This window comes from Neopelma chrysocephalum, unplaced genomic scaffold (assembly GCF_003984885.1).
Source record: "Neopelma chrysocephalum unplaced genomic scaffold, ASM398488v2 Primary Assembly neopelma1_82, whole genome shotgun sequence".
Classification (NCBI taxonomy): domain Eukaryota; kingdom Metazoa; phylum Chordata; class Aves; order Passeriformes; family Pipridae; genus Neopelma; species Neopelma chrysocephalum.
In genome coordinates, this window is record NW_020897744.1 from 1926839 (window position 1) to 1942846 (window position 16008).

General features: G+C 51.1%; 2 protein-coding genes across 4 annotated transcripts in view; both read left to right on the forward strand.

Annotated features, from left to right (window-relative positions):
• Positions 1-11635, forward strand: part of PHF12 (PHD finger protein 12) — a 32035-nt gene extending 20400 nt beyond the window's left edge. For both annotated transcript variants that reach the window (XM_027690998.1, XM_027690999.1), the window contains 7 exons: positions 800-1616; positions 3628-3744; positions 5059-5202; positions 7155-7253; positions 7798-7880; positions 9743-9881; positions 10471-11635. In XM_027690998.1, the coding sequence (XP_027546799.1) occupies positions 800-1616; positions 3628-3744; positions 5059-5202; positions 7155-7253; positions 7798-7880; positions 9743-9881; positions 10471-10805 (1734 nt within the window). In that variant the 3' untranslated portion in view covers positions 10806-11635. The remainder of the gene's footprint in view (positions 1-799; positions 1617-3627; positions 3745-5058; positions 5203-7154; positions 7254-7797; positions 7881-9742; positions 9882-10470) is intronic.
• A 1045-nt stretch (positions 11636-12680) lies between these two features.
• DHRS13 (dehydrogenase/reductase 13) lies at positions 12681-15385 on the forward strand. Of its 2 annotated transcripts, XM_027691181.1 has the most exons (6): positions 12681-12869; positions 12947-13065; positions 13803-13926; positions 14001-14050; positions 14216-14312; positions 15063-15385. In XM_027691181.1, the coding sequence occupies exons 1-6, from the start codon at positions 12743-12745 to the stop codon at positions 15368-15370; spliced, it is 825 nt and encodes a 274-aa protein (XP_027546982.1). In that variant the 5' UTR covers positions 12681-12742; the 3' UTR covers positions 15371-15385. The 2 variants fall into 2 exon arrangements, with proteins under 2 accessions (XP_027546982.1, XP_027546981.1); XM_027691180.1 differs by having other exon boundaries at positions 14001-14312.
• Positions 15386-16008: the final 623 nt, after the last annotated feature.

The window sequence follows — 16008 nt, forward strand, 5'->3', positions numbered from 1 at the left end:
TCCGTCTAGATGTCATCTTTATTTCCTGGTTGAGGGGAAATACTTTCCACTTTGATTATGTAAGGCTGTTCTCTGACACATTTATTTATATGTTAATGTCACGTTTCTGGGCCGCTTTTTATTGCAGATGGAATTGGACGTGTAAATCAAGGTCAAATGAGCGTTTAAATCTTGTATGAAACTTCTGGCCAGATTCCACAGTGTGAAGGAATGTTGCATTGCAATCAGTGATGAAGTCCTTCTGTTAGCTCAGATAGGATTCTTCTGTGTGGCAGGTGCACATCTACCATGGAGCTTAAAACTTTGAATAACTCTTTTGCTCTCCCTCCACCTTGTGTAAAAGCAAAGGTGCTTTTACCCCAACTTTGGCAGGTCACTCCCTATACCTGAGGTAGAGCAGCGTTTCTTTCCAGCATGCTGCAGAATAAGTTGGAGGATTGTGTTTGGATAGAAGCCCAAATTAGTGAAAGATATGTTTGTAACTAGCTGAAAAGTTGCAGCACTTGACAAGTGAAGAGGGGGAGGAGTTTGGGAGTGAGGAAGTAGGTCTCAGCCCCTCTCTATCCTGTCCCCAGCATGGAGATAAACAGTACATAATTTTGGTTGCACTTTTGTACCTCTGGACAAAACTTTCTCCTGATTGTAGATGAGCACCAGAGCAGCTCCAGGCTGCATCTGAGCAGTCAGCAGCACAGCGAGGCAGCTGGATTTCCTCAAGCTGGGTGAACTATGGAGTAACTGTTGAGGTTTGGAGCACTGCTGCCTCCTGAGCTAACCTGCATGTTTTTCTTCCTTCCAGTGGCTCTGTAGTGTTGTTGCGCTCCAGTGCAGCATATTGAAACATTTATCTGCTAAGCAGATGACTTCGCTTTGGGACTCTGAACAAACAGAGAAGGCTGATATTAAGCCTGTTATTGTGGCAGACGGTTCACTCGCCAACCCTTACCAGGCAGCTGACAAGGCACCCACACCTTCCCTCTATTCCATGTCATCCTGCACCTCAGGGATTACCACCCAGAATTCCTTGAGCTCCTCGCAATCCCAGCAGACTTTGTCACAGGAAGATGTCAACTGCAGCTCTTGTATAGATAAATCCAAGAAGGTGTCTTCTTGTGGGACTTCGAATGGGCCGACAGCCTCCGACATTAAAGTGAACGGGCCTAATTTCTATGGTGTTTCGTCTGAATCTTCAGCACAGTTGACTGACTCCCAGAGGCTAATGGGATCTGGGAACACAATACCTGTTTTGTCTCACCGGCAAACGTGGCCTCGGCCCCTCACGCCCCCGGCGAGTTGCGGACTTCTGAATCACACCATTGGAACTATTGTCAAAACAGAGAACGTAGCAGGACCCGTTTCTTGTGCACAAAGGGGTTCTGCGCCAGTCACGAGTTTGCCTACGTCCATATCGAGCTCCTGTGCCAGCCTGGAGACCACCAGCACTTTGCAAAGGAAGAATGTGCAGACGCAGATCGGGCCGCCGCTGTCAGCAGAGCTGCGGGCCGGGGGCTCCCCGCTCACCGCCACCCGGGCTCTCACCCCTCCCCAGGCTGCAGGAGATGGGATCTCGGCAGTTGGGTCCACAAACAGATTCTGTTCACCAGCACCACCTTCAGGTACGTGCTGAACTGCTGACCTCGGCCCCGGGGTGAGAAATGTTCAGACTAAGCCTCATTCAGAGCCTCAAGGCTGTAGCAGTGTGTTCTTGTTTAACTGGGAATCGGGCTTTCTCTGGAGAGCCAGGAGGAGTTTATCAGGTCTCCTCTATCTTAGGTCCCTTTATGGGAGCCACAGGATGTATTTTTGCTGGCTGCATATACCTGAGAGGGGAGCTCTGTCCTGAGAAGCAGGATAGTAGGTCAGTTTAATTCTGGAAAGCAACAGTAACTTTAAATCATTTGGCTGCTGCCTTGCTATTTCAACAACAGCTGCTTTAAAACCCCAGTGCTGCTGTAAAACTACTGATTTGTTTCAAATGGCCACTTGGATTGCAAGGTAGTCAGTCCCTCTCACAAGAGCAGCTCTCTGGGATCTAATCCAGAGTTCAGGCAGTGGTTGTGTCCCCTAGTACAGGTGTAGTTGGAGTCTTCAGCTGCACAGCCTTGTTGTTGGAAAAATGTGAGTTTGGGATCTGTTGATATGATACAGGGTAGTTATGGACTTGGATATGCCAGAGACCATGAGTTGTACCCAAAAACCTTGCTAAATAATAGCACGGTATACAATAAAGTGTATATACCCATTTTTCAGTGTAAAAACATTAAGTGAAAGATGTTGATAGATGTTGAAGTCAGAGTAACTGCCCATAGCTCAGATTTTGCTAGAAGCAGCTTTCACTTTCAGCATTCTCCTCTTCTGCCCTTTCCCCACACCAGCTTAATACTCAAACTAGCAAACCCTTTGTGCAGGTTGGGTGGGAAAAGTCGCTGAAAAACATGCAACAGAGCTGTCTGCCACTTCTCATGCAGTTCCAAGCCGCTCAGTGTCAGGCTTGTGTGGAGTGGCTCAGGTCTGGTGATTGCAAAGCAACAGAGGCACCATGTTTTTATAATTTTGTCTAAAATTCCTTAGTAATTTCTGAGCTTTGCCTCATGTTTGCAAGCAGTCCCCAGGGTATTGGCCTCCTCACTTATTGCTGAATAAACTTGGTTACTCTGAGGCTGCTGCTTTGACCATGCCCTGCTTAGAAATGCAAGGCTGGGAGAAGTTCTGGTAGAGGAAGTTAGACCATATTATAGAACACTTCTTCCCCGTGGTTTGAAGAGCTCTGCAAACCCTACATAATTTTGCAGTTACTTAAGATGTTAAATAATTGCCTTTGGTGCAAAGCTTGTGTTCTACAAAATGCAGGTTAAATCATTACTTGGTGCAGTGTCTCTTGGGAAAGGTGTAGATACAAGGTTTTCCATCTAACACGATGCATATATGTGTTTATGACAAAAATCATGGTGTGCAAATTTTGTTGCCAAATACAAATCACTCATGACATTTTTTTTTGCCACAAATTTCAGGCTTATAGTAGTTATAAGCAAACCAAGTCAAGAAGATCCAGTGTCAGCAATGAAAGGGATTTTATTTCCTGGTGTTTGCCATTGTTTCTTTCAGCTGTGTGGCCACTGCCAAAGCAGAAGGATTTTATTTTGTAAATAATAAAATCTGCTTATGACTGTCACATTCCTTCTGGACAATGATGTGCACCCTAGACTTTAGTGTAGAAATACAAATAGGGCAGTTGTACTTTTTATGCATGTTCACACCTTGTCAAGCTACTTGGCAAATGTCTCTTAGGTTTAATAAGTTCTTCAAGCTCCTGGGGAATTGATGCTCATCTTTCCAGTGTCTGTAGGACATCACAGGGAGTAGGAGCTTAAATGTATAGGTCTAGAATTCCTCTAGCAATTGGAGGTGGGGCAGAAGCTGAAGTTGGCTGTGTGTTGGAGGCACACACAAGCCCTCCTGTGAGCAGAAGAAAGCTCCTGGCTGCTAGTTCAGGCCTTTTTCAAAGCATGACTATGAGCAAAATGAGTCATTCCAAGCAGCTTGGCAGCCAAGGGCAGCCTGAGGGCTGGGTGCATGTCTGGCGAACGTCACAGTGACATATCTTCTCTACACCATCTCTCCCTGTAGATGGTAAGGTCAGTCCCAGCACCTTATCCATAGGAAGCGCTTTACCCTCATCACTCACTTCAAACTCCGCAGCTATGTTGGACTTCACCAGTTCCCTGAAAGCGTTTATGGATGGTGGTGAGTATTTAATTCATTATCAGCCTCTACAAGCCCTGTGTGTTTGCTTCCCTAAAGCATTCCATCCCTGCTTGAGGAGAAGTCCCAGAGATAAAGGGTTGCAGTCAGGTGAGGGAGGGGCTGAGTGTACATTACCTTAAATATGTCACATGCTTCCCTGCTCATAGTGTTGCCAAGGCAGCAAGGCCAATGAAGTGTTTCTGCCTGAAGCTTTTCTGGGGAAGGATAACAACTGGGCTGCTTTCCAGGTGGAATTCACATGCAGAAACCTGCAGCCCTGCCATGTTGTGGTGCTCGCTGCAATCCAGAGCTGTTCCCAGCGGGTGTCAAGTCCAGCAGCAATAGATCTTGTAGTGGAGCAGTCACCTGAGTGGTGATGCTCTAATGGGTCCGTTAATTTCTGATTTATTTCTGCTTCTGTCAGTCTCCTAGACTGGCCTGGGTTTTATTTCCTTTTGTTGCACTTGGCAAGAGATGCCAAATGTTAGCAAAGTGCCTTCAGGAGGAGATTGCTGAGCAGCAAACGTCAGTAGAACAGCGAGGCTGTTGCCAGAGATGACTTCTACATCTGAAGAACACCCTTTCTGGCATTGCCAGTGTAACCCTCTTTTCTTGGGTGAACCCCACTGCCCAGACTTCCCTCTCTGCTATTGGGAAAAGCTGTTCCAGCTCTTCCTCCTCTCCTTGCCATTTTAACTGTCGCTGATGTGCCTAATGCTCTTGGAAGAAGAGGTTACCCAGCCTCCTTGCTGCAGGAAAACAGACCTCTGTAGGGCTTTACAAATATAAATACTTCAGAGCTATCAGAAGATCTGCTTTAAAGCTCATTAATAATATTGTCTGAATTGCCCTGTTTGGTTTAACTGACCCTGCTATGTGTGGGTGACTCAAGCATGAGTCTGCAGCAGCTTCAAAGGTGGTTACAGCTCTCTGCTGGGGTGTGGGGCTGGACTTTCTAACCAGATAACAGGGCTTCACAGGAAGGACCCAACATGCTGCGCAAAGGGGTGCAATGGCCACCTCTGCAGACCTGTTGATTCTGAGCCAAAACAGCAGATTTTCAACTTTTATCAGTCCTTGTTCCCCCAAACTTCTGCTTGCTGCCTCACTTGTAGCTCTCCAGCCATGGCTGGCACTCAGCTCACAGGAAATATATGAAGAAATAGCTCACCTATGTGTAAGAGTCTTGATATTGCAGAATTGGTCAAGTCTTTGCTGTTGAAGCAAATGGCAAGTTTAAAAGTCAAATCCACTGCAGCTCAGATTGCACCCTTTCCATGAATAACCTACTAATTGCTTTTTGTTTATTAACAGAGATTGAGATAAATATGCTGGATGAGCAGCTGATCAAGTTTCTGGCCTTGCAGAGAATACATCAGCTCTTTCCTCCCAAAGCTCAGTCTCTAGCGAGCAGTGTCAATTCCCATCAGCAATCTCCTGTGGGAAACCACATTGAAGGTAAGAGCAGCCCTAGAATAGTTGGGTTATGTTGAGCCATAGCTTTTTGACACTCCCTTGCCTATTCCTTGAAGGAGATCTCCCTCTTCTTCTGGTATCTGTCTGATGCTGCCTTTCACGTTTTTTTCCTCTCATACCCCCCACTCTGGATATCCAGTGGCCAGAAACTCCTTCAGGTTCCTCTCCTTAATTGTTTACAAGTTTCAACAATGGGAATACTTTCAGATTTTCTGTTTTAGTAGCTTCAGATTTTCTGCTGGAAATCTTTAGTGAAGTTGTGGTTTATTCATCTTAGAATTAGTAAAAAATGGGAAGGTTCAGCTGAGGAGCTTGGTGGGTTTTTTTTATCCTCACCTTTGAGATGGGCAAGAGAAATCTGTGAATTCCTGCTCTATCTTTCTGGAGAAGTGAGATGAGCATAAGAACAGTAGGAACTGGGGCACAGAATATATGTGTGACGTTGTCATTGCCTGTTCAGAATAATGTCACTGTCAAGCTGAAAGCACTAAATATGACTAATGCAAATACTGGAAAACAACTTGTGTGTCTGTTGGAAATCTCCAGATTCCTGAGTTCAGCTTTGGCTTTGTTTACGATCACTGGTATCACCTAAAGCTGCAGGGCAAACATGACTTCGTGTTCCTCTGCATGCAGCCAGTCAGTTTAATCTGCTTTCAAGCACTAACTGGACAGCCTTGCTGTGGAAGCAATTCTCTGCTCCCCCTCTACTATGCCTGGGGGTAAATATCCCAGATAAGATCTTTGGAAGTCAGTCAGTAATCTTTTTCTGAAGCTCTGTGCTTGCCTGCTGTAGCATCACAACATTCCCTAAATGCCTGTCAATCTTCTTGTGATCTGCTGTAGGACACAGCAGCAGGCTGTGGTATGAGCTGCCTTCCTGGTCTGGAATTCTTCAGCAGTCTGCCTTTCTCGAGGCAGATTGGTGCTGTCTTAACCCATCACCCTTTTTGGGCAGGAATGATGCATCCAGCTGACTGTTCAGCATTGCTGATGAAATGTTAGACCCAAAGCCTTTAGTGAGCCCTGCAGAGCCAGACAGCTGAAAGGACTCAGGGCAGCTGGGCAGAGGTGGAACCTGCACGTCCAGCGATGCCACTCGGTGTGGCCGGTGTTCTCGACGTAGGTGCCTCTGCAAACAGTCTTTCATAATCCTCATCTTCTGTTCTTTGATTTCACACTCGTGGTGTAACGCTGTCCTGCAGATGTGGTATCAGGAGAGACCTAAACTCAGTGTATAAGGGCTTTACCTCCAAAAGACAGTGCTGAAATCCTGGCTAGGCCTGTGTGGCCCACTGGAGTTCAATGTCTGTTCCACGGAAGATTTTCTGTCCAGTTAACATGGACATGAGAGTGTGTGATTTGAACTTGGAGCTGCTCTGGGGGGGCTCAACCCTGGACCAGCTGTTGTCCAGTGAGCCATAGGGACCAACCTGAGGGTAAAGGAGTCCACTCAGTAAGTCATCCTGTCCTGGGAGCTGGGTTGGTCCCTGGCCAAGCCCAGTTCAACCAGTGTGTTTTTCCTGCGGCTTCACTAGAAGTAAAATCACAGCTGTTAAGTTGGTGACGTTCACCAGCACCAATTTTTTTTAAGTGGCACTTTGACAGGAAAGACTGAACTTTTTGATTACCCAGAGTGGAAGAGATTAAGCAGGAAGCCAGTGGTAGGAGGCTTGTGTGTTCCTCAGTGTGGCTCCATTGTATTAATGCTCTCCCATTTGCATGGCTTCTGTGGGTTATTGGAGAGTGCAGTTTTCTCTGACTGGCAAAAAGATGTTTAATGGACAAACATTCCTAGAGGGTTGGGAATTGGTGTTTAGGCCAAAGCTGACTTCGTCCTCCTTAGGATCTGTGCTTTCTGGGCTGGGGAAGCTGAGGTCAAGCAGCTTTCCCAGCTGATAACATTGTTCAAGTAATTTCTTTTTATCTTGCAGCGCAAAGAAAGGAAGTGCAAGCCCGGGCGGTGTTCTATCCTCTGATGGGCTTGGGGGGTGCAGTCAACATGTGCTATAGAACCCTCTACATTGGGACAGGTGAGTGGCTTTTTCCTGCACTGACCTTTCAGAATCAGGGTGGTTCTCCCTGGCCCTCCCTAAGGTATTTGCCAAGTGGGTGTCAAAGGAAACAGACACATTGTGGCCGCTTGTCCTGGGATTCTGCACTGCCAAGAAACCTGGAAACCCCCTGTCTGCTTGAACCTGAAGTGGCACCTTTGTAACCTGGTGTCAAAACTAGAACAGCTGTCCTGGAGATTCAGTGCCTGACTGATGGAGAGAAGAGTTATGGTTTGCTTGCAGGTTTCGTTTCTTGCTGCTTAGATTGTTCTGGTGCTCTGGGTAGACCCAGTACCAGTGAAATGCTCTTCAACCTTCATGGAGCTGCTCTCTCCCTTCCCCCACTGAAACTTTGTTTGGTGGCTTATCACAGCATTATTCATGCAGTCCTGAGAGCAGGACAAAGGCAGTTGCTCCCCTGTTGTTTTGCTAATTGAAGTTTAATTCTGTCTGTTGTTCTCTGCTGCCTGACAGTTTTTTTTCCCCAAAGCAACTGAGCCTGTTTTGTCCTCTCCCATGACAGGAGCTGATATGGATGTGTGCCTTACAAGCTATGGTCACTGTAACTATGTGTCTGGCAAACATGCCTGCATATTCTATGATGAGGTGAGTGCCTGCCTGAGGTTTTTTTAATTATTATTTTTATTATTTGGTGTGCATGGCAGTGGGAGCTGGAGATGCAGGCAGCAGGTTGTCTTTGTGTGGTGCTCCTTTGTGGACTGCAAAGTAAGAGCCAGGGCTCAATGTGTTTCACTCCAGTGAAGGCTGTGTCAGCCTTTTCTGTCAGACCTTTTTCTGAAGCACAGAGCTCTGCCAGCACGATTTCTCTGAGCTAACTGCCCATGGGCAAAGACTGACCACAAGTCAGCACTGTCACTGCTGGTGCCTAGGGCAAGAAAAAGTCATAGGAATGGTCTGATACTTTTTGATCCAGACGTGTTGTTAATAAAAGCTCAACTTTACATGTCAACATCGAACCTCAGCTGCAACAAATCAGGGAATTGCTCTGAGTCCCTTGTTTTCAGGTGTGATGAGGGAGCAAAGCGTTCATACCATATGTAGTACTCTGTATAAATTATTTATTTAGCTAAAATTTTGGTGAAGCTCACAGCATAAACAGAAATCTACAATTTCTCCCTAACTACAGCCCAGAGATTAGTTTGTTCTCGAAGTAAACAGACCAGCAGGCCTGCCAATAGCAGCGCTGCTGGAGATGTCTCCTAGCGTGGAAACGGTCTTTGAAGCAAGATCGAGTCTTTTATATCACCATTTGTCAACCAGCTCCTGAGCGGGATCCAGGATTAACCCACAGCCAGCTTTAGCCATTGTTCCAGTGCACTACAGACTACAGAACACACTTGGTAATGGGATCCAGACCATAAATCTGTGTAGAAGCATCTACAGTGGTCAGTCCTGTATCTGGCTCTAGGCACTGAGCTTCCACACTCCAGCAGGTTTTCTGTGGCTGTGGTATCTCTGGAAAGGGAGAATTCCCCTTCCTTGAGCTCCTGTCTGCTGGTTTCTCCTTCTGCAGTCTAGCAGCTTGCTTCAAAACTTACTCCCCTGTGCATGGGGAGTTTTTGTAACTTGATTAAAGCTCTGTGGTCCCTGGGGGACGAGGTCTTCAGCTCTCAGATGATTCCTGTGAGCTAACCTGAAATCTCCTCCTCTCTGTCAACATCCTCTGCAAAGCTCAGCTGAGCGTGACGCTGCTTGTGTAACGCTGCGTGTCATGGTAATGTCTCCTGGCATTTCAGCGTCTGCACAAGGCCTGTAAACCCCAGACTGCCTCTATCCTGTGGCTGCTGCAGCACGTGGCATCCCCTTTGCCAGCTTGTGCCTGCTTTCCAATGCACATCTCTTCCTGCCAGGCACAGGTATTGGGCCAAGTTTGCGTCAGGTGTGCCCGTAAAGTGGTGTGCTTGCTTTGTGAGCATCAGCTTGAATAGCCTGTTTCCAAAAGATGTGTTGGTCCAAGTGCACTAGGGAAAACCCACTTCCCTTTGGCCCTCCTTCCCTGCCAGGAAGCAGATGAAAAGGTGGTTGTTGTGTGAGCATGAGCTATGCATGGGGGTCAGGTTCGTGGTCTCTGAAGCTAGAGGATATTTAACAGCTCTCATTTAACCATCAACAGTGGTAGAGAGGGGTTGTGATTCAGTGCTCAAAGGGGTCCATGGGCAGAAGCCCTTCTGACTGATAGAGGGCAAGCTCAGACTGGATATTAGGAAGAGATTCTTCCCAGTGATGGTGGTGAGGCCCTGGCACAGGTTACCCAGAGAAGCTGTAGCTGCCCCATCCCTGGATGTGTCCAAGGCCAGGTTGGACAGGGCTTGGAGCAACCTGGTCTGGTGAAAGGTGTCTCTGCCCATGGCAGGGTGCTGAAAGAAAATGAGCTTTAAGGTCCCTTCCAACCCAAACCATTCTATGACTCAATGCCTTGATTCCCTCCTCTTCCCTTTTTTTTTCAGAATACGAAGCATTACGAGCTGTTGAACTACAGTGAGCATGGGACGACCGTGGACAATGTTCTGTATTCGTGTGACTTCTCAGAGAAGATGACGCCCACTCCTCCCAGCAGTATTGTTGCCAAAGTGCAGAGTGTGATAAGTGAGTGTTGAGGCAGAGCCAGCCCCATGTACCACCACAGGGAGGTTTTTGGAGGGGGATGGGAGCGGGTGGAAATCGATTCCTTGTTGGTGCCCGTTGTTCCGCAGTGGCTGGTGCACCCTTTGCAAAAAAGGGGAGCCTCACCACAGGTCATGTGGGGTTACACAAGACCTTCCTCTGCAGCCTAGGGAGCTCTCTGCTCTGCTGTTAACACCACTCCAGCCTCCAGTGCTGGAGTTACCAAGCTCCAGGTCCAACCCTGAGGCCTTTCCCCATGCATGTCCTCCCTTCCCAGGCTGTGAGAAGATCTGGGCTGTCCTGCAGGCATTCTGTCCCCACGTGGCTCATTCTTCTTCTCCACCTGATCGGCTTCCTCTTTTTAGGCTGCCAAAATAGATATGTAAATGCCTCTAACTCTCTGGGACTTTGAGGAGATTCCTGTTTCCCTTAGATCAGCTGCTTGCTGCAAACTGAAATACCTCATGGCTGAAGGATTTTACCCCTGAGGCACCTCAGCAGCAACCTCTGTTGATGAAAACAAGCTGCCGCTGACCTGCCTAAATCTTACCATTTTTTCATTCTTTTGCAGAACGACATAAAAGCAGAAAACAAGAAGAGGAGCCACATGAAGAAGCTGCTGTGATGAATTCACAGGCACAAGGGCAGCATCGGAAACCTTGTAACTGCAAAGCCAGCAGCTCCAGTCTGATCGGGGGCAGCGGGGCCGGCTGGGAGGGTACGGCCCTGCTCCACCACGGCAGTTACATCAAGCTGGGCTGCCTGCAGTTCGTTTTCAGCATCACCGAATTTGCGACCAAACAGCCCAAGGGGGATACTGCCTTAGTACAAGACATGGACTTGGAGGAGAAGCTTTCTCTGAAACCCCACCAGGTGCCCGTGCTGCGGTCCAACTCAGTTCCCTAGGAATTTTTAGGAAGAGAGCTTTTGGATTAAGGAAAACGCCCTCAGACTCTTGCAATGCAAAAATGTACAAACCGAGGTGGGATTTTTCTGTGTCGGCCCAGAGACTGTTCACACGCCGTTTGCATGAAATGAAGAACGTTTAACTTTTTTTAATTTTTCTTTTTTGCTCAAGTTTTAGGGGCATTTGCACATATATTTGTACTATACATTTCATTTTAAAAGGAAAACTGCAGTGAGAGCAGGACGTGTCAGAGCGAGGGGCTACCGCTGTCTGACTCGAGGACTCTCTCTGACAGACAGTTCCCATGCAGTTGTAAAATAATCAGAAACTTGTTCTATTTTGTGCCAGTGACAATAGTTTTATATTAAAAGAGAAATACAGTTTTCATACAGCAAATCTATACAATATCATTGTTTTATTTAATGTAAAGAAGCGCTCTTCTTCCCACAGTTATTTTTTCCCATCCCTCCCTGCTATGGTTGCACTACAAGTAGCTACTGTGTATTATGGGCAGTGAGAAATGAGTTCTTTTCCTGGTGTCCATCCTATTTTTTATTTCAAATAAGGAAAAGTGTTGGATTCTGTGTAAATACATCAGTGATGGCATTTTTCAATGTTTTAAAGCTGTGTACAGTGCTACATGTGGTATGACGTTCCTCAAATTGTCTATTGTAGCAGATCGTTTGTCGTAACCTGTCTGTCTCTTTTGTTTCTCTGCCACCTCCCCGCAGCAGAACAGCTAGTTCCACTGTACATAGTAATTGTAACGTTTTAGACTTTACAGAAACTTTCCTGTATTCTGTATATAAAAAAAAAATACTTCACATTCTGTTTTCTCGACTGTCTGTCTTCACTCGTGTCACCACAACCTGGAGCTTCCCCCCAAGTGTCTGACTACAGAGGAGGAGCCTGAGGTGGGGGACAAGGCTGGGATGGGATGGAAGGAGCCTGGTGTCCTGTAAGGGGGATGTGGTGGGATGCTGGTGGTGTGGGAGGGAAGAGGGTGAGGACTGGAAGGTGATAAAATCACCAAAAACAGGTTGAGATGGAAGGGACTTTTGAAGGTCATCTAGTCCAACCCCCTGCAGTAAGAAGGGAAGTCTCCAACTCAGTCAGGTCCAACCTCACCTCAAATGTTTCCAGAGATGTGGCACATCCAGTTCTGGGCTTCTCAGGACAGGAGAGAGATGGAGTGCCTGGAAGCAACCTGGAAGAGGAAGGGACTGAAGCACCTCATTTAGAAGGGAAAGCTGAAGGAGTTGGGCCTATTTAGCCTGGAGAAGAGCAGACTGAGGGGATCTTACCCATGTATTTGAGAAGCTGAAGGGGGTGTGTCAGAGGATGGAGCCAGGCTCTTCTCAGGGGTACTGAGCAATAGAGCGAGAGGCAGTGGGCAGAAATGGGAACAAGGGAAGTTTCACCTCAATGTGAAAAGGAACTTCTTTACTGTGCAGGTAACTAAGCACTACAATAGGCTCCAGGAGGAGTGGTGAACTCCCTTTCCCTGGAGATATTCACAGACAGTTTGGTCACAGTCCCAAGTGCGCTCCAGGGGCTGGACTAGATGACCTCCGGTGTGGTTCCTTCCTACCTGAACCATCCTCTGATTCTGTGATCTCCCGCCCCCTGGGGCAGGAGCGGTGGGGTCTGGCCCGGGGGGACAGCGGGTGCCCTTTGCCCTGTCCCCCGGGGCATCGATCGGGGGCGGGAGGCTGCGCTGACCCGCACTCACCCTCTCCTTGGGATCACGACTCGACCTCGCTTACCCTCCCCTCGAGCCGAGCGTACCTTGCCCGTCGGTCGGTCCGTCCCGCCGCCGCGGGGAGGCGGAGGCGACTGCGGGGCGGCCCCAGCGCGGCGGGGCGGGACCGGGAGGTGCCGGGCGGGGAGGGAGGTGGAAAGGGATCTCCCCCGTAGCGGCGGCGGCGGCGGCGGAATGGGGTGGGCGCTGCTGTGCGTGGGGCTGCTCCTGGCGCTGTACACGCTGCTCCGGCACGGGCTGCGCAGCGCCCCGCGGCCCCGCGCCCGCCCCGCGCTGCGCGGCCGCACCGCCATCGTCACCGGTGAGCGCCGGGAGGGGCCGGGAGGCACCCGGGGCAGGCCCGGCCCCCGCTCACCCGCGCTCACCTCCGCTCCGCAGGGGGAAGCAGCGGCATCGGGGCGGCCACGGCGCTGGAACTCGCCCGGTGCGGGGCCCGAGTGATCCTGGCGACCCGCAACGCCCTGCGGGGAGAGGCCGCCGCCAGCCGCATCCGCACGGTGAGCGCCCGCACCGACGCCCCCCCACGGGGGACCTCGGGGCACCCTCCTGGGCACTCCCATCCATGTGATATCCCAAGGGCATCCGCAGACACCCCCAGGACACTCCTGGCACCCCACGGGCAACTCCAGGAGACACCTGGGATATCCCCATTGCACACCTCCCCCGGCACCTCAGGGTGGGACATCCCTGAATATCACATGGGCACCCCCAGACACCCCCATGGGGACCCTGAGGACACTGCCATGGCATTCCTTCAGCCCACCAACGTTACCCCCGAGAAACCCACAGGTACCCCCAGGAGACATCTCAGAAACCCTTAGGCACCACCAGGACACTCAAGGGGACACCTCTGGGCATCACATGGGCAACTCCCTAAACACCCCTGTGGGTATACCAGGGAAACGCCCAGGCTCTCCCAGGAGAACCCCATGGCACACCCCAGGGACACCTTCAGCAGATATCGCCAAGCACACAGAAACACCCCAAGGCATGGGCACCCTGTACCATGGGAGGAGCTGCATGGGCACTCCCTTCATGCTGGGGAGTCCCGGCACATTGCAGCCCCTGAGCATGCTGTAGCCCTTTCACCCTGGGCCAGAACCAGCCCCCAAAGCATCCCCCCTGTCTCCAGCTGGATCCACCCCCACCCTAGTCAGGGTACCCCCACCCAGGGCAGGGTACCCCCACCCCAGGCTGCCCCCCAGCCCTTCCCCAGGCCCTGCTGTGCCCACAGGAGACAGGGAATGAAGAGGTGCGGTTCATGCACCTGGACCTCGCCAGCCTGCGCTCAGTGCGAGCCTTTGCCAGCACCTTCCTGCGCCAGGAGCCCCACCTGCACCTCCTCATCAACAATGCAGGTGAGTACCAGGACCCCAAATCCCCCCTGCACCCTTGGGGCACCAGCCATGGGCTGCCATTGCCTTCTTCGCAGGGGTGAGCGCCGGGGGCACGACAGAGGATGGCTTCAGCCTCCCCTTCCAGGTGAACCACCTGGGCCACTTCCTGCTGACCCAGCTGCTGCTGGAGCGGCTGCGGAGCTGCGGGCCCAGCCGGGTGGTCATTGTCGCCTCCAGCGCCCACTGCGCCGGCCGCCTGCGCCCCGAGTCCCTGGGCTGCCCGCCCCCAGGGCTGTTCTCTGCCTTCCAGGACTACTGTGACAGCAAGCTGGCCAACGTGCTGCACGCCCGCGAGCTGGCCACGCGGGAGCAGGACACGCAGGTCACCTGCTACGCCGTGCACCCAGGTAGGACCCGCACTGGGTGGGCTCACCATCGGCGTCTGCCTGGGGTGTGCTCTGCACACCTTTGTGTCCCTGTGTGTCCCGACCTCATGCTTTGCATGGTGAAGTCACGTGCACAGGGCTGCTGTTGCACAGGGAGTGTTTCGCATGGTGCAGCCTTTGCACGGGGAATTTCTGCACGTGGAGCATTGTCCCCTTGCACGGTTGTTACTCTTTGCACGGGGTGTCCTTTTGCACGTGTGTGTCCCTCTGCATGGAGTGTCCCTTTTATATAGTGTATTCCTTTGCAGTGTCCCTTTGAAGAGCATATCCCTTTATACAATGTGTTCCTTTGCACGTGTCCCTTTGCATGGCGTGTCCATTTATATGGTGTGTCCCTTTGCAGTGTCCCTGTGTACAGTGTCCCTTTTCACGGTGTGTCCCTTTGCATGGCGTGTCCCTTTTCACAGTGTCACTTTATACAGCGTGTCCCTTTGCGCATGTATCCCTTTATACAATGTGTCCCTGTGCACACACATTCCTGTGCACAGCATGTCCCTTTTCATGGTGTATCCCCTTGCACAGTGGACCCTTACACAAATATCCTTTCACAGAGCACTGTGCACCACTGACCCCCCACACACCCTTTGCACACCCAGGGCAGGTGTGGCAGTGCCAGCAGACATTCACAGCCACGCTGCCTGTGCCAAGGCCACCATGGCCATCTCCCTCATGTGCTCAGGGGACGCTCCACATCTGCTGTCCCTCGTGCAGGCTTTGTCAACACGGCACTGTTCCGGTATGCGCCACTGTGGCTGAAGCCGCTGCTGCTGCCACTGGCCTGGCTGCTGTTCCTGGACCCGTCTGAGGGTGCACGGGTGGTCCTGGACTGTGCCACGCGGGATGGCCTCGAGCCCCTTAGCGGCCGCTACTTCACTGACAGTGGCCCCCAGCAGCCATGGCCACGGGGGCGCGATGACCGGCTGGCACAGGCGCTCTGGGAGGGCAGTGAGCGCCTGGTGGGGCTGAGGGGGGACGAGGTGGGACCCTCCCCAGCCGCCCCTGCTGCTCCTGCACAATAAAGGTGATGGTGGTGATGGGTGAGCCCGTCGAGTCCTGTGTGGGGTGAAATGGGGATGCACGAGGGGCTGTGGCACTGCGGGGGCAGGTGGGCACGTGAGGGGCACCGGCCCTTGCACAGGCGCTCACCAGGCCCTGCTCCGCCTGGGGGTGTGTGTATGACACAGAATGAGTGTGCAAAGGGGCGTGTGTGTGCACTGCAGTGTGTGCATGGGTGTGTAAGGCAGGGGGGGTGTGCTGCACGCACACACATCCCACCTTGTACATTTGTGTACACACTGCAGCACACACAGACTTCCCTCCCTTGCACACGCTGCAGCACAGCCCCCTGAACCCTTGCATACCCGTGCAGTGTCACCCCCCCTTGCACACCTATGCACGTGCTGCAGTGCACACACACCTCTTGCAGTCACATACCCTTCTCCCCTTGCACACCCAGTGTCATGCACCCCCTTGCACAGTTTCACACCCCCCCATACCCATTGCAGTCTCTCCCTTGCACACCCACGCAGTGACTCTCACACCCTCCTTGCACACCCCTGCAGTCACACTCTCCCTTGCACACCCATGCAGGGTCTCACAACCCGTTTGCACACCCACACAGCGACTCTCTCACACCCCCTTGAACAGCCATGAAGTC

Coding starts and splice junctions, on each gene's coding strand:
- DHRS13 (XM_027691180.1), top strand. CDS start 12,743: ATGGGGTGGGCGCTGCTGTGCGTGGGGCTGCTCCTGGCGCTGTACACG. Junction 13,066..13,802: donor CCGCCAGCCGCATCCGCACG/GTGAGCGCCCGC, acceptor CTGTGCCCACAG/GAGACAGGGAATGAAGAGGT. Junction 14,313..15,062: donor CTGCTACGCCGTGCACCCAG/GTAGGACCCGCA, acceptor TCCCTCGTGCAG/GCTTTGTCAACACGGCACTG.